General features: G+C 47.4%; 7 protein-coding genes across 7 annotated transcripts; 3 read left to right on the top strand and 4 right to left on the bottom strand.

Annotated features, from left to right (window-relative positions):
- The first annotated feature begins 17 nt into the window (after positions 1 to 17).
- Positions 18 to 4,941, top strand: CND01840 (conserved hypothetical protein). Its single transcript, XM_570246.2, has 8 exons — positions 18 to 711; positions 768 to 3,363; positions 3,416 to 3,621; positions 3,672 to 3,853; positions 3,903 to 4,065; positions 4,116 to 4,278; positions 4,332 to 4,647; positions 4,703 to 4,941. The coding sequence occupies exons 1-8, from the start codon at positions 90 to 92 to the stop codon at positions 4,892 to 4,894; spliced, it is 4,440 nt and encodes a 1,479-aa protein (XP_570246.1). The 5' UTR covers positions 18 to 89; the 3' UTR covers positions 4,895 to 4,941.
- Positions 4,922 to 5,887, bottom strand: CND01830 (hypothetical protein). Its single transcript, XM_024656982.1, has one exon. It carries the CDS (start codon positions 5,715 to 5,717, stop codon positions 5,238 to 5,240), a length of 480 nt encoding a protein of 159 aa, XP_024512669.1. The 5' UTR covers positions 5,718 to 5,887; the 3' UTR covers positions 4,922 to 5,237.
- Positions 5,888 to 6,146: 259 nt separating this feature from the next.
- Positions 6,147 to 7,920, bottom strand: CND01820 (hypothetical protein). The gene is made up of 6 exons (XM_570250.2): positions 7,526 to 7,920; positions 7,215 to 7,472; positions 6,863 to 7,159; positions 6,626 to 6,809; positions 6,432 to 6,565; positions 6,147 to 6,373 (listed from the first exon to the last, which is right to left on the bottom strand). The coding sequence occupies exons 1-6, from the start codon at positions 7,754 to 7,756 to the stop codon at positions 6,206 to 6,208; spliced, it is 1,272 nt and encodes a 423-aa protein (XP_570250.1). The 5' UTR covers positions 7,757 to 7,920; the 3' UTR covers positions 6,147 to 6,205.
- A 578-nt stretch (positions 7,921 to 8,498) lies between these two features.
- CND01810 (Dynactin, putative) lies at positions 8,499 to 13,240 on the bottom strand. The gene is made up of 15 exons (XM_024656981.1): positions 13,070 to 13,240; positions 12,892 to 13,021; positions 12,172 to 12,844; positions 11,882 to 12,121; positions 11,724 to 11,826; positions 11,212 to 11,670; positions 10,595 to 11,164; positions 10,369 to 10,538; positions 10,218 to 10,317; positions 10,047 to 10,167; positions 9,765 to 9,996; positions 9,584 to 9,717; positions 9,453 to 9,524; positions 9,239 to 9,398; positions 8,499 to 9,181 (listed from the first exon to the last, which is right to left on the bottom strand). Exons 1-15 carry the CDS (start codon positions 13,186 to 13,188, stop codon positions 8,640 to 8,642), a joined length of 3,825 nt encoding a protein of 1,274 aa, XP_024512671.1. The 5' UTR covers positions 13,189 to 13,240; the 3' UTR covers positions 8,499 to 8,639.
- A 200-nt stretch (positions 13,241 to 13,440) lies between these two features.
- Positions 13,441 to 15,468, top strand: CND01800 (expressed protein). Its single transcript, XM_570254.2, has 7 exons — positions 13,441 to 14,032; positions 14,095 to 14,269; positions 14,344 to 14,447; positions 14,506 to 14,521; positions 14,576 to 14,719; positions 14,782 to 14,962; positions 15,016 to 15,468. The coding sequence occupies exons 1-7, from the start codon at positions 13,599 to 13,601 to the stop codon at positions 15,219 to 15,221; spliced, it is 1,260 nt and encodes a 419-aa protein (XP_570254.1). The 5' UTR covers positions 13,441 to 13,598; the 3' UTR covers positions 15,222 to 15,468.
- Positions 15,351 to 16,016, bottom strand: CND01790 (hypothetical protein). The gene is made up of 5 exons (XM_570256.2): positions 15,863 to 16,016; positions 15,794 to 15,809; positions 15,694 to 15,736; positions 15,590 to 15,644; positions 15,351 to 15,533 (listed from the first exon to the last, which is right to left on the bottom strand). The coding sequence occupies exons 1-5, from the start codon at positions 15,898 to 15,900 to the stop codon at positions 15,491 to 15,493; spliced, it is 195 nt and encodes a 64-aa protein (XP_570256.1). The 5' UTR covers positions 15,901 to 16,016; the 3' UTR covers positions 15,351 to 15,490.
- Positions 16,017 to 16,960: 944 nt separating this feature from the next.
- CND01780 (hypothetical protein) lies at positions 16,961 to 22,343 on the top strand. The gene is made up of 14 exons (XM_024656980.1): positions 16,961 to 17,099; positions 17,318 to 17,577; positions 17,638 to 17,688; positions 17,746 to 18,539; positions 18,596 to 18,676; positions 18,721 to 18,775; positions 18,829 to 19,347; positions 19,395 to 19,514; positions 19,566 to 19,958; positions 20,013 to 20,120; positions 20,171 to 20,239; positions 20,295 to 20,651; positions 20,709 to 22,091; positions 22,156 to 22,343. Exons 2-13 carry the CDS (start codon positions 17,527 to 17,529, stop codon positions 21,954 to 21,956), a joined length of 3,846 nt encoding a protein of 1,281 aa, XP_024512675.1. The 5' UTR covers positions 16,961 to 17,099; positions 17,318 to 17,526; the 3' UTR covers positions 21,957 to 22,091; positions 22,156 to 22,343.
- The last annotated feature ends 176 nt before the right edge of the window (positions 22,344 to 22,519 follow it).

Genomic DNA, 22,519 nt, shown 5'->3' with positions numbered 1-22,519 from the left:
CTCCTTTCTCGACAACACCAGCTCACCATACACTGCACATCTCACCGGGAGCGAGGGAAATCGCACACCACAGCTTACATTCAGCCCCAATGGCCACCTACATCCCCCACCATCTTGTCCACGTGCATCTCCCCGCTCCGCCATCGATCCCAGCATCTATCCCAGAGCTCCGCGTCCCTGTCGACGAGCCCATCCCAATCCCAGACGAGGCATACGAGGAACCCTTGCATCCTGACCATGCCGTCTCCGTCGTGCATGATACGGCGAACAATATCCTTGCCAGGAATATCTTCAATGGCTACGTTCTCGAACTTCGACCGTTTGGACCTACAATCGCCAAACAGCGTCAAAATATCGAGACCGGGTCAGAGATTGTCAGAATTTTCTTTCCAGAGCCTTTGAGAGCTCTTTCACCTGGACTCATACGGCTTTCCAACGAAGAGGACCGTCTTTTCATCATAGTCATTTCCCAAGCAAATGTCATTTATCGGTTGAACTTCCCGTTAGGAACCTTCAGGCAAGGGACTGATGACAGGTTCATTTTCACGACCCAGGGCGAAGAATGGTTGGAAGATTGGGAAGTGCCGGAACATTTGATTGGTGCATGTGGAGGTGTTGGTGCAACGACAGTCCTCAACGGAGATACCGTTGTATTAGGGGGAGGCGACGGTGGTATCGTCATAGTGACAAGATCAGGGAACTACTCTCCAGGTGCGTTTTCAGAGTTTGACCTATGGACCCAAACCCCGGCTGACAAATCTTATTAGATTCTGGACACTGGGAAGCCACGCATTATCGAGCATCTTCAAAATTTCGACTCCCTTCACTATTTTCTCGCTCCGCCAACTCTGCTGAACAAATTGTCTCCTTCTCGGAATTCGTGAAGGAAGGTCACGTCAAAATCATCTACACCCTCTCTCGCGATCGGAAGCTAAGGGCATGGAATGCGGAGACAGGGGCATGTCTAAGGACTGTTGACGTTCGATCTTCGTCACAAGCGGTCACCCTGCGAGGATCGGATAATGCAGCTTTCAACAGCGAAGATGGTTCAGTCAGCATGATTAGAGTTGTCCAGCACCCTTTTGCTTCCTCACGCTACTCACACCTCGTTGTCACGTTCTTCTCTACTCAACACAGCGCGTCCTCCGCTGGTTCATTTGTGGTGTTCCGCGCTTCAACAAATAGCTACGGAGTCAGCGATCTATCCTTTGCCGGGGAAAAACCATGCTCACCAGCATCTGCCGGCTCAGAATTACGAGGTTTAGAGATTCTGGCCCCTGTTAAGCTTCACGGCGTAGACAGCGGATGGAGACTATGGGCTGTATGGGATAGAGATGGCTCCCCCGTTTGTGAGGTTGTCACAATAGATGACGTTTTCCAATTCACTACTTACATTGAGGCGAACAATTCACCCCTTCTCAGCGACTGGCAGGTTGTTGTAGCTCCTTATAATGTTGAGCGATTCGATGCGGCCTATTTTGACAACCTTCTTCCACCAACCCCTCCCAATCCCGCCGAGCCCGAAGACAATGGTGATATCCCTGCGACGTTTATCCAACATCTTTTCCACCCTGGCCGATTCTCGACCTTGACCCTCCAAACTGCTTTGGAAGACTACACTTATCAACTTAGTCGAAAGAGTAACCGAGCTCAAGTTTCGGGTCCCATCTCATCTCTCTCGAAACGCTTTGGCGCCACTGTCGGCAGCCAACTTGAGATTGAAGTCAACCCCGATACGGGTGCTCCCGTCGTTGATGTCTATCGCAAACAGCTCAAACTTGAATGGCTTGGTATATGGGCTAGTGTTCGAGATCTTGACAGACAATCGCGATGGCCAGTGTCCACCTCTACCATCGGTCAAAGTCTCTTTGTGTTGACCCGCGAAGGTGTTTCTGTCCCCGTCCCTGAAGAGGCTGCTGGCGTCGTTGGCCGCCTTGGAAAATCTGAGATCGAGGCGAACGAGTTTCTCAACTTGCCGGAAGGTGCCTTGTGCCGTGTTTACCCATCATTAGGATGGTCCGATGCTCGGATTGCGGTGTTGAGCGTCACTATGTCGGGGGAGTATATCGCGGGCTTGTTGAAGTCCCGAGAAGCTCAAAGCGACGACAGCGATGTGCCTTCAACGGGATCGTTATTGGATGTCCTAATTCGTAACATCAATGACACGCTTTCCGCCGGTCTGCAGGGCCCGCCTGAACTGGTCGCCGGTTCATTCTGGGATGATTTCCTGGACCCTGTTCTGACGGAAGAAGAGAGAATGAATATCCGTCGCATCCTCTCTGAGACATCATCCGTCAATCGGGGTCTTGTCCAATGTGTTGAAATCCTAGAAGACACTTCATTCGCCCTCTACAGTTCAGAGGCAAACAGCGGGCCTTCCTCTAGCTTTTCCGGTCTTGGCAATGCTCTTCTCTCATCTACTCTATCCCAAATTATTGAATCCCGTTACGGCCTTGCTCAAAATATCCTTTTCACATCTCTTTTCTACCTGGCCGATAGTTTTGACCCATTGGATGACAGCGAAAAATCGGAAGAGCTCATTGAAATTTTGGCTCGTGTAATGGTGGCTTATCATCGTTACAGGGTCCTGAAATGGGTTGCTGGGCAAACTGGAGAAGAAGCAGGAGAGAGGAAACAGGCCGCCAAGGTCCAGAAGGCGAGCAGATCAAAGAGAAAGCTGGGCGATGATGGTCTAATAGACGTGTCAGGGGGTTTGAAGATTAAAGAAATGGAAGATAATGAGCAAGACACCGATAGGTTCACGACAGAGTACTCCCTTCTACATTGCCTTACCGCGCGATCACTTGCGCCAGAAGTTCCTGGCTCGGATATGTCTATCAGTGTTTTGCTTCAAGCCGCTATGAACGTTTTGGATCAGATTCACCTTCTATCAAGTAATCAAGTTGATATTGCCGCGCAGTCCCCGGACGTTGTACTCGGTAACAAGATTTTCATCGACGGTCACCCTCTTCTGGCGGGCGCATATTCTGACTTGTACCCTCTGTCTTCCGGTATCGCTTACCTCAAAGGAAGAGCGTACCTCGAGGCTGGCGTACTGGAAGGTGCCATGGAATACTTACAGAAAGCTGCTGCTGGGTGTAAAGATGGGTCTTTGACCTCAATCTTACCATCTGCCTCTGGACCCAACAGCCTCAGTTCGTACTATAGCGAAGTTTGTGACGCCTTCAAAGCCCACGGCATATCCAGAGCTGCTGCGAGCTTTGGTCAGCTGGCGATCGATACCGCCCCCACAAATGCTCCTCCATCCAGGGATCTGTGGACTAAGGTGTTCATGGCAAACTTGGAATTGAGTTTGTACGAGGAGGCATACGCTGTACTTACAAGTTTGCCCTTTATGGACATGTTGGTGATCATCTCTGAGAGCGAAAGGCCTTGTACTGATTGCTATTGATAGGAAACGGGACTTCCTTGGTCATCTCATTTCTGAAATGTGCGAAAAGAACGAAGTCGGTCGACTGAACTCTTTAGGTTTCATTGGTTTCCAAACGGATGTCGAAGAACTTTTGCGTTTCAAGGCGAGAAATTCAGATCCTCTTCGAAGGCCCAACTATTACAAAGTGCTGTACTCATGGCATGTCACAAGAGGAGACTACAAAAGTGGTGAGTTAAGCAAAAGACTGTGAATCATAGCAACTGATCCACTTTGATAGCTGGCGAAGTCATGTATCTCCAGGGACGCCGTTTTGCTGAAGGAAGCGGTTCAAAGTATCCAACCTTTGAGCTTTCTGCCATGCAAGCGCGGAGCTACCTTGCCGCCATCAATGCTTTATCGCTAGTTGAAAAGCGCAATGCCTGGTTTTCTGTTCCTGGCGCGCCCACTAAGTCTCTTAAGGTAAATCATTTGCCTTCACATAGTGCACCATGTACTCATCTGAACATAGGGCCTCAAGAGACGGAAAATGTCATCTTATATACCCGAAGAAGAGTTTACAAAGGGCAAATCCCCCGTCGATATAATAACGTTAGAGGATATCGAAATGGAATACACTGTTGTTTTGTCACAACTGAGAATATCAAGCCATATCCCGGACATATATGACCACGGTTAGTACTGTTTTGCTTCTGTCGACTTAGTCATACTGAGGTAGATGTAGGTGTTGCGGTATCTCCACAGGAAATTGTTGGCCTTTTCGTTCAACGAGGGATGTACGATATCGCCCAGTCTGCAGCGTCTTCATTGAAAGTGGACATGACCGATCTCTTCCAGAGCCTCGCCACGCGATGTGTGGAGCTTTCCAGATTACAAGAACATGCTGGGTAGGTAGCTGATCAGCATTCTAGACCATGAGCTTTTGTTGACACATCAATAGTGACATTTCCGCCGCTGCTTTTCTCCAGACGTCTCCCATCACTTCCCGTCTACAGGGCCCTCCTGCGACTTTAGCTTTGCATTATCTCCGAGTTGCGCTTCAACGACACGACTCCCTTAAAACCAACTGGAGATACAGGGAAGCTGTGGCCGATACCCTGTTCGAGCTGAACAAGGACAAAAGACAGGGGTGGAACATGCCTGCTTGGCTGGTGCAGTGGGAGATGGAAAGAAGCCCTGAAGGGTGGATAGGAAGAGCACTCAGATGGGGATGGGTCTCTGAAGCATTGGATTGGTCTATAGAGAACCTACGACAGGTAATAGGGCCTACATAATCTCCGCAAAAGGCTCGCTGACACCCTAATATCGCAGGCCACACCTCCGGAGCTTTTGCCCAAAGAAAAATCTGGCGCTGTTTATATTCCGTATAACCTTTTCGACAGGGTGCTCGCGGCAGCCGGACAAGGCGATGAAATCGAGGAGGCATTAGTACAGCAAAAGTCCAAGATTCTCAGGGAGGAAGTGTCCCGAAGGCTGAAAGGATTGGAGTCTTTACGAATGTAAACATGAAGTAGATAACAGATGACATAGATAATAATTGTTCACTCAAATATGAAGTCAAAAAAAGCAATGGTCTTTGCGGCAAAACTAATAAGCAACTACAGATGTTGAAGAGAGCGAAAGTAACAATGAAGGATGTCCCTCGGAAACTGCTGACTCCTCAAGCCAGGAAAGCTCTTTGCTACTACACAAACTGATTCTCAGGCTTGTCGGGGTGTGTCGGGAAGTGCCCGACTGCGTGCTGAAGCTGCTGCCCCACGACCCTTGACCGCAGGAGCTTGTATAGCATGAGTTGCTCCCGCCCTTTTAAGGCCATATCCATATTAACGGGAGGCTCGAATGTCTGTTAATACAAGAAGAAGAAGAAATGGCTTACATAGTTTGTAGCCGTGGCAGTGTTGTTGCAATCGCTCAAAGCATCGAAACAAAACTTGTTGACTAGATCGCTTAAGCCATCCCTCAGCCGTCCATCACTGATTGAAGACCCTTTGAATGATTCCAGGGTTTCTTTGGCCTTGCTAATCGCGCTTTTTACCTGAGCTCGGATTACCTCTCCCTCTTGAGGTTTCCTTCGGGCCCAGACTTTTACAATTTCGGGCACTTGGTGGTCTGTTACCTTGTCCAGATTCAACTGTGACCATGCTTCCTTCAAGACAGAAGTCGCATAGATTTTCTCAGCTTCTGAAGCAGTTGAGAGCTCAAATGCATATTGGCTGAATTGAGCTAAAGTGGTGCCAAAGTCCTTGCCAGTAGCCGCCGAAAGCTGCGGAATGAGATCAATGGCTTGATCGGCTATGGAAGATGATGTGTGAGAAGTGGTGGTCATGATTATACAGTCCTATGCCTATGGGATATGTGAGAGTAACGAGGGGAGAATGCGTGAGATGAGATCACAGTTGCTTGTCAATCAATGAAGATATTTCACAGATCATAGGATGCTATCCTCAAGGGGAGGAATTCTGCTACCTACTTCAGCCGAAGAAAAAGGTTGTTGGCTATAATCCTTTATATCAAAGCTCTTGCTATACAGTAGTTGCCGACTTCCTTTGATAGTCTCATACAAACGACTGGAACGGGGCACCTCACCTTTGTATAACAGCCGTCATTAGCTCATTAGTAAGCATCATGTCAGTATTCGGGCCTTCATGAAACTTATTACATGGCAATCCAACAGCTAGGTCAGAAGCCCATTATTTTTAATCCGTTGTTTGAAAGGGAAAGGACAAATGGTTGTTCGTTGTCTACCGGTTGATGGTACATTGTTACGGGATACATAATGGATTGCCAGTAAAAAAGTGCTATTGCATATGGTGGTTACACTTTTTTGTTGCCCTTCTCATCAGACACACCTGCCTGTTGAAGGGCTTGGGAAACGAGCTTAGCCAAGGAAGGGCTGACTTGTTCAATCTGTTGGACAAGGTCCTTGGGTTCACCGGGAATGAACTTGGCCGCAGTCTTGAGTTTGCCCTCAACCTGCTTGGCCTGCACATTTCTGTTAGTCTTCCATTCAGGAGGGCAATCATTAACTGAAGGAGCTTACCAATCCATCCGCATCCACCTTGCCATCCTCAACTTTGCTCTTCAACCAAGCCTCAGTAGTGTCGGCAGGCAAGCCGGCCTTCTTTGCAACATCCTTAAGTTGTTTTATAAGAGAGTCGACGTCGGCAGGGGCAGCTATGGAGTGCGAAGTTGTAAAACATGATACTCATGAGGGGCGTTAAGAATAAGACAAACCTTCTTTGAGACCAGTGAGCAAAGCGTCGGCTTGACCCTTCCCATCCTTCTTGGCTTGCTCGACCTTTTGCCACACCTTGTTTGCCGCTTCCTCAAACTGTTTAAGCTGGTCATCACCAATAGACTTCGCTTTCTTAACCAAGTTCTCAAGCTCGGCCTTATCGGGTATTCGTCCGATCATCATCTAAATTATCTGTTAATTGTGGGACCTGCAGGAAAGAAAAACGGAAAACGTACGTCGACAACCCTTTGGCTACTCTCTGGCAGCTCATCCTTCAAGTCCTGAGCGAGGCCTTTCCAGTCAACCTTTTCAACGTTTCCCTTAGCCTCATCGACCTTCTTTTGCACCTTCTCCACAATGCGCTTGATGTCGTCGCCGCCTGCCTTCTTTAATTCCTCAAGGACCTCTTTCAAATCTTTATCCTTCAAAGAAGAGAGAAAGCCATTGATGCCACCTTCCTGCTTGGAAAGGTGAGAGTAGAGGGCGAAAGCACCTGGGGGAAGCATAGACTTGGCGTAGCCTGCCAGATCACTCTACATCCATGGTCACCTTTTACTACTTGTTAGCTGGGTAACATGAGGAACTCACCAGACTAGAAGCATTGTCTTTCATGGAATTGATTGACTGGTTGGTAATAGTAGCGACATCTCGAACAGGCTTCAAATAATAATAGCCTCCCGCACCAAGACCAACGATGGCTGCGAGGACCAAGAACATTGGGCCATTGCTACCACCGTTGCCTCCCGAAGGTTGTGAAGGGGGAGGAACATCAGTGGCATAAGTACGTCGTACAGATCGGAGGCCATTGTATCGGGGTTGAGAAGGTCTGATGGCAGCCTTGGGTCGCTTGCTACCCAGTTAGTTCTACTCCGACGGCGTGATTGACTAGTGTAGCTTACAAGGACGGCACGAGCGGGGGTAGCTGTGGAAGCTAGACGGATAGAAGTCTGACGGAACATAACGGTAGTTGTTGTTGTGTGTTGAGTGGGCAAAAAGTATTGAGAACGCAGTAAGGGTGGGGGTAAAGAGCTGTGGGAGGCCTTTATATAGCGTGGCATACAGTGGTACTTCCCATTATTTGTCGTCTCTATCGATCTACGTATGAAGACATGACCGTTATGCGATCTCATGACCTCCACCCTGCCTTGACGTCATACGTACCGTAGATCGGGCCTTAACTTGTGTGCCTGTATTCCAGTGACGACCTGTACTGTCATCAATCAGATAATTTATCATTTCTGGCTTCCTGCGTGGTGCCTCGCTGCGTGATGCGTCCCGGCCCTGGCTTGTCGGTGGACTCCCATGATCTATGATGATGATGCCCTTCATCAGCTCCGGATTTTGACTATAACGCACAGGATCAAATTTATAACCATGGTAATATAACATCGTAACGGAATGCCCTTGCCGAAAAGGGCCTAAGAGCAGTGACTATTGTTTACAGCTGCTATTGCCGACGGCTGAATGCACTGCAGTGTGCGGTCTGAGGACTGTGGTCAGCTGTGTACGTACAGAAGTACAATAATCTCCCTCTCTCTTCTTCTCTTCTATCATTATTGTGGCCTTACTGATAGGCCAGCAGTATAGGACGACATCGACGGGAAAATGGTAATCACTGTACTTGCACTACTTGTTATGGGGGTATCGCCTCGCAGTGATAGTAGTACGTAGTACGTAGAAGAAGCTCTTATTGTTTCCTCATGTCAGTCGCACATTATCGCAGGTAACTCTTGCTAGGTTCTATATAATAAGAATGCTCATGGTAAAGCTTGTGATAAGGAAAAGCATGTAGCAGATAGAAAAGAAGAGGTGGTGGAAGGGAGCAGCAGATGATCTTAATGATGATGATGGGGCAATGTTTTGTCCTGTGTTGTTTTTTTCTGCCCGAATACTAACCGTCCAATACATCGCGTCAGTCAAACTTCAGCTGATGAATATTCTCGTATATAATTTGATTTGGACAATCCTCATCACCAAAGATAGTAAGGCCAGGCTGCCCAACGACATCATCTATTACAATCCACTTAGTCCCTTCGATCTCCCAACTAATCCTTCGAGTTTCTTTTCCAACCTCTTCTCCTTTTTCTTCCACTCTCTGTATTGTAACTCAGGCGCATTCTTTCTACTTCTCCAGCCTTCTTTCCCTCCTAGGTTCGAAATGTCTACAATCTTTGTACTTGCTTGAAACTTTGCCATTTGATGGAGAAGAATGCGCGATTCCACCCCAATGATGTGCTTCGTCATTGGTAAAGATCGGATAGGAGAGTGGGTAGGTGTGGTCGGTAGGGATGATTCTGAGCTAGAAGGAGAAGTGGGAGCATTGGAGGAGATAAGCTCAGGCATTTGGGGCTCAGAGCGGTATCGCAAGGCAGACAACGAGTGGATGTCATTGTAGAGCTCCCTAGATTTAAGCAGGGCATTCTCGGAGCGCAAGAAGCGAACAGCGCTCTTGAGGCTCTCAACCTGTTCGGCCAGCTGGGATGATTCAAGGCCCGCACCATTACCTATTATTATTGGTTCTCCTCCAAATCCAGGTGTCGCGGATACACCGTTTCCTAGGGGAATTCATCAGCGCCAAAGCAGGGAAGGGAACGAAGCAGAAATGATCTCACCTTGCCTGTCCGTGCTTTGCACTTGCCCCTTTCGAAGCCTGGCATTCTCGACCTCCAATGCATCCTGCTCAGCTTGTAACTGCTCAATGGCATCTTCGTAAACTTTCTCCTGCTTCCTCGCCTTGGCAACATCATTCTCCAGCTCGATAATGATATCGGCCTGAATAAATGGTCAGTCAATTTGCCTTCTAGGGACGGCATTGTGGATACTCACCTGTTTGCGCGAAGCCTCCAATCTTCTTTCCAAGGTTTCCACTTTGACTCCAGACTCTTGCAGACTTTGATCCTGGAGGGTACATCAGCAATTGCATAAGCTCATTATAAAATCGAGATATCGGAATTTACCCTTATTTTGATTTCTCTCAGCATATCCTTCACCTCTTCGGTAAGCTTTACCACTTGCTTTTCAACATCAGCATTGTGTGAAGCGGCTTCTTTAATAGAAGCAACCCTTCCGAGCCAAGGAGGCGTTGATTCCACTGATGATTTTGTCAGACTAATGTGGCTCATTGCTCAGGGAACTCACAAGAGACTATCTTCCCGTCCTTTGCAGCTTCTTTAATCTTCGGTAACGTTCCATTCAGATCTTCCCCGAGTTTTGAGACAAACATAGCAATCAATTCCCACGGATGTGCGTTTGAACCGGCGATAGCAGATTGGGCGGTGACATCCTGCAGGAATGATTCTATGTCGGACAAGCGAAGAGGCTCTTTGGTATTTCGCAAAGTGGAAACGTGCTGACCGATTCTTTGTGCAAGCTGATACAAGGTCAGATGACTTGTCAACGTGCAAAATTGGGACGGCGTACCTGTACAGCAAGGTCTACAACATTAGAAACAGATGTGGTCAAATCTCGAAGCATCAATTCGATTTCAGGTTGAAAGGCCGAAGAAGTCTGAACGATCTCCTTGACTTGCAACACCATTTTGCTGAAGACACGCCTCAGTTTTCATTTCCTTGATGTAACCGCATGGCTTACCTAGATGGGATTTTGACGCTCCTCACAAGGTCTAATATCCTCTGAACAGGTTCATAGACTCCTTCCTCAAGGGACGAGTCTCCCACTTCAACCTCAATATCTTTGTTACCCATCAGCAGTGCCTATTTCTCACGCTATGAATATGACGAACCTCCTTCGGAAGTCAATGCTGCAATAGCCTGTCTGGCAAATCCAACAGCAGCGGCGAAATTATCGAGGTCACAATCAAATAAATGCGCCAAACCTAGCTGCTGCTCGCCAGTATCGAGGACCGGATGGTTGAAAGTGGTTTCAGCAAAATGATCGAATTGAGCAATCAAACTGAATCGACACATGAGCCACCAAACCTCGTTGATTATTGTCAAATGTAAACTCACCTTCCAAGATCCCTCGCGCAATCCCCTTCGTTGAACTCGTCGGCCTTCAATCCGTTCAGCCATACATCGACTCTAGATTCGACTCCCCCTACGTCACCAATAAACTTGCCATAACCCATCCACTCCTCACTTGTTCCTCGGCGCATTATAGCTGCGAATCGCCTATTGAGGGTCGAGAAGTGGTGCAGTTTACCTATGAGCTCGCAAATACCGACGAGGGCTTCAGAGGAAGCTCCATGCAAACTTGCTGGAAGACCGTGAATTTGAGAGATGACGTTGATCAACAGATCCACCTTGGCGGCAACACGATTGAAAAACAAGAACATAGTAGTTGAATCTTCTTCTGTTTTATGGTAAGCTTCCGGTAGATAGGCTTGAACGATACGCAGATGCTCGGCAAGTTGATATGCTTCCAACTTCTTGAGATCCAAGTCAATGGTCTTCGATTGGGCCTTAGCTGCGGTTGACTGAAGTTTGAGATTGAGGTTCATGAGAGCCTGGGATTCTTTGGATGTGCTGGTGATATTAGATTCTCGAGTAATCTGTTGTAAACGGATAGTTTCAAGTTCGCTGCACCAGTGTCAAACGATGAGCAAGGGGATACCGAGGAGACATACCTTTGCAAGCTTGCGACAAGGTCCCTAAATTGATTGATCGTAGTCTCCATATCCAGAACAAGCGCATCCAATTCTCCTGATCTCACCCTTTCCTGCCGTAATTGGGCGGTCAACGCCTCAATCTCCTCATTCAACTGTTTTTCAGCTTCTACATGACCCTCCTCAAGTTCATCGTTCAAGTCCTTTATGGCCTCCAGATCTTCTATCGTTAGACGCATCTCCTCAATACGCTCGCCCATTTGAAGATTGCGATCAGTAAGCTGCTCGAGCATGTCTTCGGCGCCAAGGGCGTCATCAAGCTGTTGCTTCAGGTCCTCAACTTGGGATTCAGCGTTGGCAAGTTTTGCCTCAGCGAATTCGAGTTGACTGATAAGGTCCTCCTGGGAGGTGAGCACTTTCTCAAGCTCGGTTATTTTGACCTTATGATCCCTTTCCGCCTCAGCGGAGACGTCGCGTAATCTTTTCCAGGTCAGACCTCATGATATGCATCATTGATAAACAAAATCACTCACCTTATAAGAGCCTCCTTCAAGCGCTCATTGTGCTTTTCAAGCTGCACAAAGGCTAGACTCGTTCGCTCTCCCTCTATACCACCCACCGGTTTTTCGTATTCCGCTGCAATGTTATAAGCAGCTGATCATCGTTAGAATCAACGCTGATCATTACTGACCGTTTTCTTCTTTTAAGACAGCGACCTCCATTTCAAGTTCCGCCACCTTTTCGCCCAATTTTACAATGTCCGCTTCAGCAGCCTCAGCTTTCTCCTCAGCCACTTCCCTGTCCAAGGCCGCCATTTCGAGTTGATCAAGAGCTTCAGCTGCTCGAGTCTCAAGGATGGAATTTTCAGATTGGAGATCGCGTGCCTGACGTTGGGCCGTGAGGAGAGATGATTGGATTTCTTGGAATTTGGCTAAAGCGAGGTTCAGTCTTATCATCAACGAGCTAAGCAGTTATACGTGCCTTGCAAGCGCACACGAGCTGCTTTCAAAGAGTCTGCTTCGCCAACTCGGGTCTCCAAATCTCGAATTTTTTCTTGATCTTCGTGTTTCTTGCTTTCCAGTATTCGAATCTTGATACGAAGTTCCTCTAGCTCTCGTTTTTGAGCGGATAAAGTATGTTCCTCATCAGGTGAGGGTGGTCTCGACAATGATTGCGGTTGCGTACTGGCCTGCTCAAGGGCTGCCGGATCCGGAGGAGCTACGAAAGCAGATGATATGGACCGCGTTCGACTTTGTTGAGAAATGCTTGGTGTTGGGGAAACCACTCGTCGCGTGGGTGAGGATATCCTTCCTGGAGGGGGGGAGACTATTGAATGTGCGGCCACATGCTCTATATCTTCCGTAGCAATAGTCAGAGCTCTCGCATCCAATACTGACGGCGGTCGTTTGAAAATCCCTTGCGATGGTCTTGAAGATGAAGAATTCGAAACTCGTCTTGTCATTGGGGCTGTGGAGGGTACGACATCTTCTATTGATGAGGAGCCTGACACAACTCGCAATGTCTGAGAAGGGGTAGGTGGTGCTGTCGAGCGCGTGGTTGGTTGTTTTTGTGGTGAAGCCGCCCGAGCCGACGAAGCGGATGTTAGCCGGTGTGCCGAAGGCGTAGCAGAGGGTCTTGTTGATTGTGGACGCGGCTTGAAGGATGTAAGTACATGGTAATGCTTAACATGCGAGTGCCTACTGTTTCTGTGGGCATTGGCGCCTCTAATATCCTGACTTGACTTGGTCTCACGAACACACCATGATTCGGCTTACATTCAAAGTATCTCTCACCCTTTACTGAACCATCATTTTTACCTCCTGCTTCGAACCTTGGCGGCTTGAGCTCAAAGGTCCATACACTAACAAGCTTTACTCACAGCTCGACACCGACCCACTTGCCAGCTGCAAATCCAGGATTCGCGCCAGTCCAACGCACATAGCCTATGCCCGCCGAGACTTGAACTTTAGCGTCTATGGGCACTTCTTGGGATGTCATATTGGGAGCATTGCTTGTCGGAATGAGAGCGGTAGGGGATGGTCGGTGTGCTGGGTCTGTGTTAATTACTTGTTGATGTCGTTAAAGGGCCATGAACAAACGAAAGCGTGCACGCGTCGGGCTGTAGTGGTGAGCAGGAAAGGGGAAACCGACACGCGAAAACCACGTGGGGCGGGGGAAGCCGCTTCCTGCTGGTGCGGACCTGCTGATAATACACCGAACGACGATGTTGCGATGTGCCTGTCTGGGTTGTTTAACCGCCGCATGATCGATCAATTACTCTATTCGTTCGTTATCCTTTGCCCAAATTCGCGTATTAGTGATATCAAGTTACCGCGCTTTATCCCTCCTACGCCGAATCAAAGGGCAAAATCATTCTTTACATCTGATCTATTGTTCCTGCGCTCGCAATGGCCTCTCCAGCCAAGGCATACCCCTCTCGCCGTTCTTTCCTCCACTTTATCCAAAACCCCCACCATCTCGTTCGCCCATCGATCCGTTTAAAAACAACGCTTTACTCGCTCTCTCTTGTCATTATTATCCTTTTGGTACTCGCGCTCAATGCCGCAACCACACCGCCAACCCACGCACCCGACATTGCCAAATCCCCTAGTCCGGATACGCCAGCCGACTCAGGAGAGGGCAAGGATATAGCGCAAGGCAAGGATGCCCATCTTGTTGACGGAGATATACAAAGGAGTTTTGAGGAACCCGACTATGCTCTTCTCAGTGGGAGACAGCCACATGAAATTGGGTGTGATATTCCCCTAGAAGGGGATGGTAAAGGCGTCCTGGTGTTTTTGGGTATCTTCTCGACAGCTCAGAACAAAGGCAGACGAGACCTGTACGTTTAATTCATTTGGTTTACTAAATAGTACTAATAGTCATGTATCGGCAAACTGACAGGTACCGAGAGACCATCATCCCCGATTTCCCCCCGGAACTTGTAACAGTAAAATTCATCCTTGGAACGCCACCATACCCCGAACAGTCCTCCATTTCCGAGCGTTCCAAGCGGACGAAATTGCTTAAGGACGTCAGCAAGGAAATGAAAGAGCATGGGGATATGGTCATGCTTCCGGTAAGTTGTCCATATCTTGTCACATCCTGTCTTCACATGCTATGCTAATAATAGCCGCTGACCGGAATCTCCAGATGATAGACAATATTGATCTTGGAAAGACTCATGAATATTTCAAGTGGGTAGCTCATGAATATGCTGGAGAGGGAAGAGTCAAGGGAAGGCCTCGCTTTGTAATGTATGCCTTCTAAATTTATCCGTGCAATTCAATACTGATGTAGTTCATCTATTTGTAGGAAAGCAGACGACGATGTAAGTCAGATGCCAACTTGTTGATCATGGGTAGGTAGACCTGACGTAAAACAGACCATTCTCGTAATGCCCAACATGATCTCTGCATTTAAAGACCTCGATTGCGCAACTAATGTGTATTGGGGAACATCGGCCGGCCGTTCTCATTACTTTGGCGACTACTTCCGCGGACTGGCGTACGCCATGAGCTGGCCCCTTGTATGTTTTTCTTTTTGTTCTCCCTCGCCAGTCCCATAGACGAGGGTGACACCGTAGCGTAGGTCTCATGGATAGGTTCAGCCAATATGACTCACGCGCATATTACTAAAATTGAAGATGCCCGTACTGGTCAGTGGTTACGGCACCTAGACCCCATAACAGATCCTATCAAACGGATTGATATGGGCTGGACGATGGGTGATTGGAATCAGCTTGACGTGGATACCAAGACTGTAGCTCTTCGTATGTTCCATCCCTGCCTAGATAATGGGCTCATGAACTGACTGGATGCATAGATTGGTGCAAGCTCGATGACTGGGTGCGGGAGCAACACCGTCGACTCCTCCAGGTTTGGTCAGATGCAGGCAGAGAGTACACCGCCGAGAACGGGGTGCCTCCGAGAGAGAGTATTGCAAAGGGAAAGATCACTCCGCAGGAAGCGGCAAAGGAACATCAGAGACAGAAGGAATTGGGTTGGGACGTGCAAGGTAATTTGGAATGATAGATGAAGTGGAGGAGGACAGAAGGACTGTGGGCCGAAGACGGTAAATGGCCATAAGATCAGGTCGCACTAGTGTGTTTATAATTCGACTGCTGAATGTGTACTTGCGCTACTGGCACGTTGCATTGAACGCCGTTCGCTATCATGTGCATTTCAGAACCAGCAAGTCGCACTCTACCTTCAGTCCCGCCATTATGTTACTGAAGTCATTCACGTATCATACAACATGCATCGTCTGTCTAAACAGCTCCCATATCTCCTTGAGTGATTTATAAGGGCTTGCAAGGAAGCTGGGTGGGGAGGATCCCAAATCTGTGCACCATTGCATTAATGATCACTCTCACCCTTGCGAAATGAAAAAAGCTTACCGCTTCTTGATGGTGACTCGGTGTCTGGAAAACTTGTCATCGGGAGAAAATCGAGCTACATAAATGTCAGCGTTCGCATTTCAACGGAACACCAACAAACGTACCAGGATGGGCGGACTTCGTGGGCTTGCCAGCAGCAGTCACTTTCTGTTGAGTCGTCAGAATCTTCCCTTTTCCGTGTCACCTCCAATAAACAATACCTACTTTGAGAGTGTAAACTCTACAGTTCGCAGTCAATACAGTTACTACGGGGACCAAGATCAGGAGACTTACCGGTTTCCCCTCTCATCCAAAGTATACATAAGGTGCATTGTTCAAGTTCCTTTCTTGAGTAACAGTCGATATGGTAGAGTTATATAGGATGCAGTGGTGGTAGAGATAGAGTTGAGGCGCCAAACAGGTCAATTTAACGAACGAAGACGAAAAGGTTTTGAGATTTCGAGGAATTCTGCCGAACGGGATCAAATATCGTAATTAACGGTGGTTGTTGGCTGCTGGATGATGATAGGGTGGATGAGCGAGCATAATAATAACATTAATAATAGTTTTCTACGACGCAACGCACGTTAAAAAAAAGGGTTGTTAAATAAACAGTAGCAGCAACAAGCCGTGCAGCTGCAGTTGTTACCTCATATGTACAAATAGTAGCTAGTAGTATCCGTGATAGTTGATAGGTAACAGCAGTAATACTACCAGCTATTACTAACTACCACCATCCCAGGAGAAGAAGGCATCAAATGTCAATTACCGAACAAGCCGCAGCCGAGGCAAAGGATCAAGGATGTGGTGCAAATATACTTATTACGGGTGCGAAAATTCGTCCGCCAATACGACGAATAAACCCATTAACAAATGAACAAAGACAATATACCAGGGAGAATGAGAACAGAATGGCAGGCTGTGCACTGCCTATATTCGCAGTCGGTCAGTACAATCGGTGGTGCTGTCAAACGTTCGATAATATAAGCCTTCAGAATGCTGTCGAGCAAAAATCATACCAACGACATTTACAAATCAGTCATGACATCCATTTGACAGAGAAGCAGGTCTTGATGAAGGCCAAACTAATACTGCAGTTGGAATACTTTGAGTAATAGGCCATAGACATGATGTGTATCTCAATGCGCACCATTATGACCAGTTCGCCAACAGATGTCTGTCGCAGCCCTTTACAGCTCTTGTCTCTAACGGTGAGAAATTCTGCAAGTCAAGAAGGGTTTCCTATGATGTGACTGGCGATGATGGGCATTCAGCCTCAAACATTTTTTCGACACCATCGCCACATACTTTGCACAAGTATCGCAGTTCTTGCCTGGTGTTCGACAGTGCCTGAACGCTCAACTGTAGTTAGATCAACTGTAGTTAGATGGTGGCTTCACCTTTTGAACTTTTACATCCGGCGGCATTTGACGTTTCCGTTCAAAAAGTGGGTAGACAATGCTAACAACATGCCGGTTAATATTGAGAAAATAAAACAAAGAGGGCGAAGGAGACAAGCAGTTGAAATACTGTGAGTGACCTCCTTGACAGTGTTGCTTTTATCGCCCCTGTGATTGATACACGGGCACCTCAAGAAGATGATAAAAAGTTGCGCCCATGCACTAGATCATATGCACGGGCGCTAAAGCGGCTCTTTATCGGTGGGAAAGGAGGTGTCTTGCCAGTTATTTTATGTTTGATGTTTTTTGATTTTACGGCACTAAACCACTACTGACTTTATACGTTCAGTTTAGCTGTGCAAGTCGTCAACAATGATGGAAGTTATCCAACTACACCCTCGCCCTCTTTTGTATATATAATCCCTGCTTAGCTTCATAATCCTTCCGTATACTATCAGCCTTCGTAGACCGACCGTAACCATTGTCATTCCCAAGACCAACTTGTCTCGACAGCCAACAGACCACGTTCAGCAACGAAACAGCGCTATCCAACAACTTATGAGTACAGGCAGGGAGATGGACTACAAACAAAAGAATCGCTCCAGAAAGGTCCGTCTTGGTAGATCATCCACAGTCCTTTGTACCATACCAATGCTGATCTGTTTGCAGGTACCTCACATCGTGTCCAAGTCGGACCAGAAGATTGTACAGGTCATGACTGTGAGTACAAAAGATCTTTGCTTGACAATGTGGTACACACATTGATCTTGCAATCAGGAGACGAATAATGCCCACCATTCAGGTATAAAAGGTGGCGTGCTTGCTAATCACACGGAGCCCACTACTGAATGTGAAGCTCCCAATGAGATGTCTAACCGGGGTATACTCCACCATCTGGAGGACAGTCAACCAGCTCCCAATAGCGCCGGCAAGTCCGCTTTGGAATTCCCTTCCTTAAAGTCTGCACGTGCAATTCCTCCAAGTCGTCATCAACTGCATCCGAGTCTAGTAATGACGCCGCAAAATGAAAATACTTCCATAGCTATGTGCCATTCAGCAATCAACGGAATGCCAAACTCGAAAAAGGACGGTCGCCTCAGCCCCCTCAACAAGTACATGGGATCATGTTCGAGAACAAAGAATGAGGAGAACATTGATCCCACCTCTGCTACCACGCCGGTGTCTGCGTGCAACATTGACCGTGTTTCCTCCTCTCAACCTCGCGTCAGCTCTCAAAAGCTGCCCTATACCAAATCCTCGATCTTAACAATTAAAAGTGTTTCCGACCCTCAGACTTGGGAGGACGAGAAGAATAAAACATTTTCAGCACAGATATCCGGAAGGAAGAAACATGAGACACCTATAACGGAAATTCCTTTCGCCTCTGTCAGCCGACCGAGTGTTTCCGTCACAACTGGATCAACGTCAGTTTTATGTGACAATCCTGATGCCCCGGATACAGGTAGTTTAAGCCAGATAAAGTCTCCTGAATCCCGCAGAAAAGACTGGTGGAGACGTGATCCTCACCCAATGTTTAGTCCGAAATATGCAGCTCAAAGGCTACTAGTTGAGTGAGCTTGTTTCTTCTTTGACCGCTGATCATTCTCGCTGATGACCGAACATTTAGATTTCCTTCTGCGATCAACGTTATCCATGCCAAACCTATCCTAGAAAGCCATTTCTCTAAATACGGCAAAATTCACTCCGTGTTAGTGTTTTTCAGTTGAATGCTTTTTACTTACAGCTCGGTAGCTACCATTATGATCAGAATGGTGATCGTTGCTGCAAGGGTTTTGTCGTCTTCATAGTAGGTTGCGTGCGCTGTCTATCGTTAGTGATCAGCTAAATCGCATCACAAAGGACCCCATGAGTATCCAGAAGGTACTGACCGACCCTTACAGCAACATTTGCGCCAACGCACTTGATCCAGAAGCCCCGCGAGATATGAGCATTGCCATCCGACCATCGTCAGCTTCTGATTTGGAACGTACAGTGTTTATTCGCATTACTGGATCGCGATCCGAAGAAGAAGCTTGTGAGCGTCACCACGAGTATCAACTCCTATGCGAACGAGAGATGGAAGCAAAAAACATGCCCAATGACGATCATGATTTGTTCGGCATTACGCATGACATGCGGGGCATGGCCAAAAGTGACGGACTCTCGCTTTTCCACAAGGCTTTGCTTCCTGAGAAAGTGATTCTTGATCAAGTGCCCATGAGGGGCAAAACGCCCGGGAAATATTATTCTACGGTTTGTGTCCGAAACCTCAATACCCCTTGGTTTGACTTTGTCCGCCAAGTCAGGGAACGCTGTGGTAAGGATCCCGCTCAAATTGGAGAGATTGCACTTCGAGGACCCAATATCTCTGAAAGAAATGTGAGTATAGCTCCATATCAGTGGGAAAGACTCTAATGAATTGATAGTTTGTCCCTCAACTCTGTGATCATCTCGCTGAGATATGCAACGTCCGCCCTCCCAACGAAAACAGTTGCGGATGGTTGGTCTCGGTCAGCGGTAGTCGTGATGGAAGGCACATGATGCACGTAGGTAACGTTTGTACGTTACAAGAATGGGTCGCTGAACTTCTCTTGCAGGAACTTCAAAAGATTCCTGGCTTCTTTGTGCGCTGGGCGGATGAGGGCGATGGGTTATTTGATGATGCAGAACCTGCTCTGGAGATGTCTCCTCCCAACTGCGCTGGTTCTTTTGAAGACTCCTCTTCACCTACTGAGACCGACGATGTCAGAAGCCTTTCCACCCCCCAAACCAACAATCACGTCCTTTCAGCTCTTCTGCATCCCAGCCCTACGCATCCTCATCTCCGCCGAACTCTCATACACACGTATCGAGGTAGACCATTAATTGAAGATAACTCAACAGGAGAAACCAAATTTCTGGACGAAAGCGCCATCTTTGTTGGTCGATTGAATAAAAGAATGGAAACATATGCTACCTTGTACAAAAGGTTCGAAAAGTATGGCAAGATTGTGAGTGATCAGTATGAGTTCGTTTCTCAGATAAGCTGACAGCCCATATCGAAGTGTAATATGGAGTTTAACCCGAAAGCTGTCCCATCACATGTCAATAATGCGACGGCGAGGATCATGTATCAAGGTCAAGAGTCGGCGGCCAGAGCTATTGCTCGAGAAGTACGTGTTTCAGACTGAATGTACGTGCGGATACTTATCCTTTCACCCAGAACGGGTCAATCTCGTTCGGCACTGCAATCAAAGTTGAATTGCGGAGAGTTATCCACTCGGACGTGCATGTGAGTGGCGAGTATTTGACCAGGATATAGTTGGCTGAATTATCTCTGAAACAAGACCAGACGTGTATATGTTGACCTCACTGGACGTATCATCAGGCCCCCAACGTTGTCAAATTTGGCCTGTGAACCTGCCATAAAGCGAGTCACAGAGTCTCAATCAGCAATCGAGGCTAGGATGCGACAGCCTCAATTTTCATCTGGCCTTAATATGCCTTCTGCTGCCTACTTGCCGATGTCGTCCCAGCAACCAGGATTTCTGCAACCCGATGTGGGTATTGGTATGCCTACGGCCACTTTCCCCCCTCGATTTTCATTATCTCCACCTGCTTTTTCTACAGGACATGGGTTTCAGCATTTATCGATGCTTGGTGGGCAAGGCCATTTGTCGCCCACCTATGACCATATTATGCCAGTCAGTTTTTGTATATCTTCGAACGAATAGGGGGGTTACTAAGCCGGTAATGATTAGATTGTCAATTCATTCGTTCACGTCGGGCAGTTATCCAACGGCATGATGACTGCGGATCGGTTCTTATATCCTCTATCCGAAGCATTCCAGAGCCCTCAATCCTTGACTGGTAAATCATCCTCGATGGCCTACCCTCCAGCAGAGGAAGTGCATTTTCAACCACCCCTTGATGAGCAGTTTTTCGCTGGACAATCCCACGCTATTCCAGCCACAGTTCAATACCCTGTATCTGCCCTCGATGAGCCTTCTTCTCGCACACCAGGGGTTTCAAGTCATCCCGAATTACCTACCATAGCCCCTATTGGCGATGAGGGCATCTCGTCTAATATGAAACTCAAACCAGTGGCTTACAAAGAAGAAAACGGCACCGTCAAAGCCATATATGACGACAACGAGCTTAAGGCGTACTGTGTGCAAAACAATTTACCCTATCCTCCCAAGCCAGAAAAGACGATAAAGAAGGGGAGCGATGAGACATTCACAGTAACGCAGGATTGGAGGAAGTCTCTTTTACCTGTTCAAACAGGCGGGCACGACTCATCACTACCCTCCCCTCTGAGAAGAGGTTCATTAGCATTTTCAGAGGCTCAAGAACTGTCATCTCTATCAAGACTTAGGTTGCGAAGATCTCAAAGTGACTACTCACTTCCGACGAATCGGAAACCCCAGGACTGTTGTAGAGTGGTTGACGAGAGGGTTAATGTGGCCAATGCCTCCACAACCTCTCACTGTAAAGAAAATTCATATTGTTCCTCTCCTCGGTTGGCGAAGCCGCCTCTTCTGAACCATGATCCTATGCCGGACTATCGCAATCAACTGATTCAGGCCCAAGCCAACAATTTCCCTGATACCCACGGTAATCTCAAACAGCCGCCATTTAACCTTCCCTTTCGCCAGCCCCTATCCCCCCCAAATGTTCAGTTTGACCCCGAAAATCTTGAGGAACGTATGTGCCATCTAGACATTCATGGTCAGAATTCATTGTCAACATTCACATCATCGGCCCAAGCGCAAGGGAGTCAAGGCTGGTATTCCACATCTTTTGATGCATTAACGTATCAACTACAAAATCAACAACCAGCCACGAAACACATCCCGCCTGATGGTAATTCTTGGATCGCGAATGAATCTCCAGTTGTACAAGGGCCGAAATGCGACAGAGTCAGGTCCAAAGCAAGAGGAAGAGGGTCGCGGAGGAAGACGTTTTTCGGCAGGTTTTCGGGCGAACAACATTTGTCAAAACAATGAAGATACCCAGTGAATAGATCAGAATCCCATTAATTGGGGTAAGGCACTAGTGTACAACAGAGAGCGAAAGTAAGGGGGCATTTCCTGAGCGGGGTCTTCTGTAAGTGTATTGTTACTTATTTACTGTGTCATAATGTTTGTATTGTATCTTTTCTTCTGTTTATATCTTGCTCTAGTAAGGATAATAACAGGCAGATAGCACACTGTTCATGGAACCAGTTACTTGTGCAATCTGGACGTTCGTGCAACGAAACATTGCGGAATAATTCTCCTCTCGGTCCTGACAAAAAAAATCATCAACTACTTCCACCATAAGTCCCCTAGAGACATTGTACTGTAGAAAGTAGAGAAAGATTCAAGAGCTAAGCAAGAAGACATGTTCATGAGAGGATCCAGTTGTAAATAGATAAATAAAAATGAAAACAAAACCACAAGGTAATAAGATCCACCACAACAAAGGACTCGAGTACTAAAATCTGATTTTGGGAGGGTCCATGCGTTGTTTCGTGTCGTTGGTGCCCACAAAATATCATTTTGTAGCTTTGGTTCTCTGCTTCTTGTTT

This window comes from Cryptococcus neoformans (assembly GCF_000091045.1).
Source record: "Cryptococcus neoformans var. neoformans JEC21 chromosome 4 sequence".
NCBI lineage: Eukaryota > Fungi > Basidiomycota > Tremellomycetes > Tremellales > Cryptococcaceae > Cryptococcus > Cryptococcus deneoformans.
The sequence above is the reverse complement of the archived record's forward strand: the minus strand, read 5'-3'. Positions and strand labels throughout refer to the sequence as shown.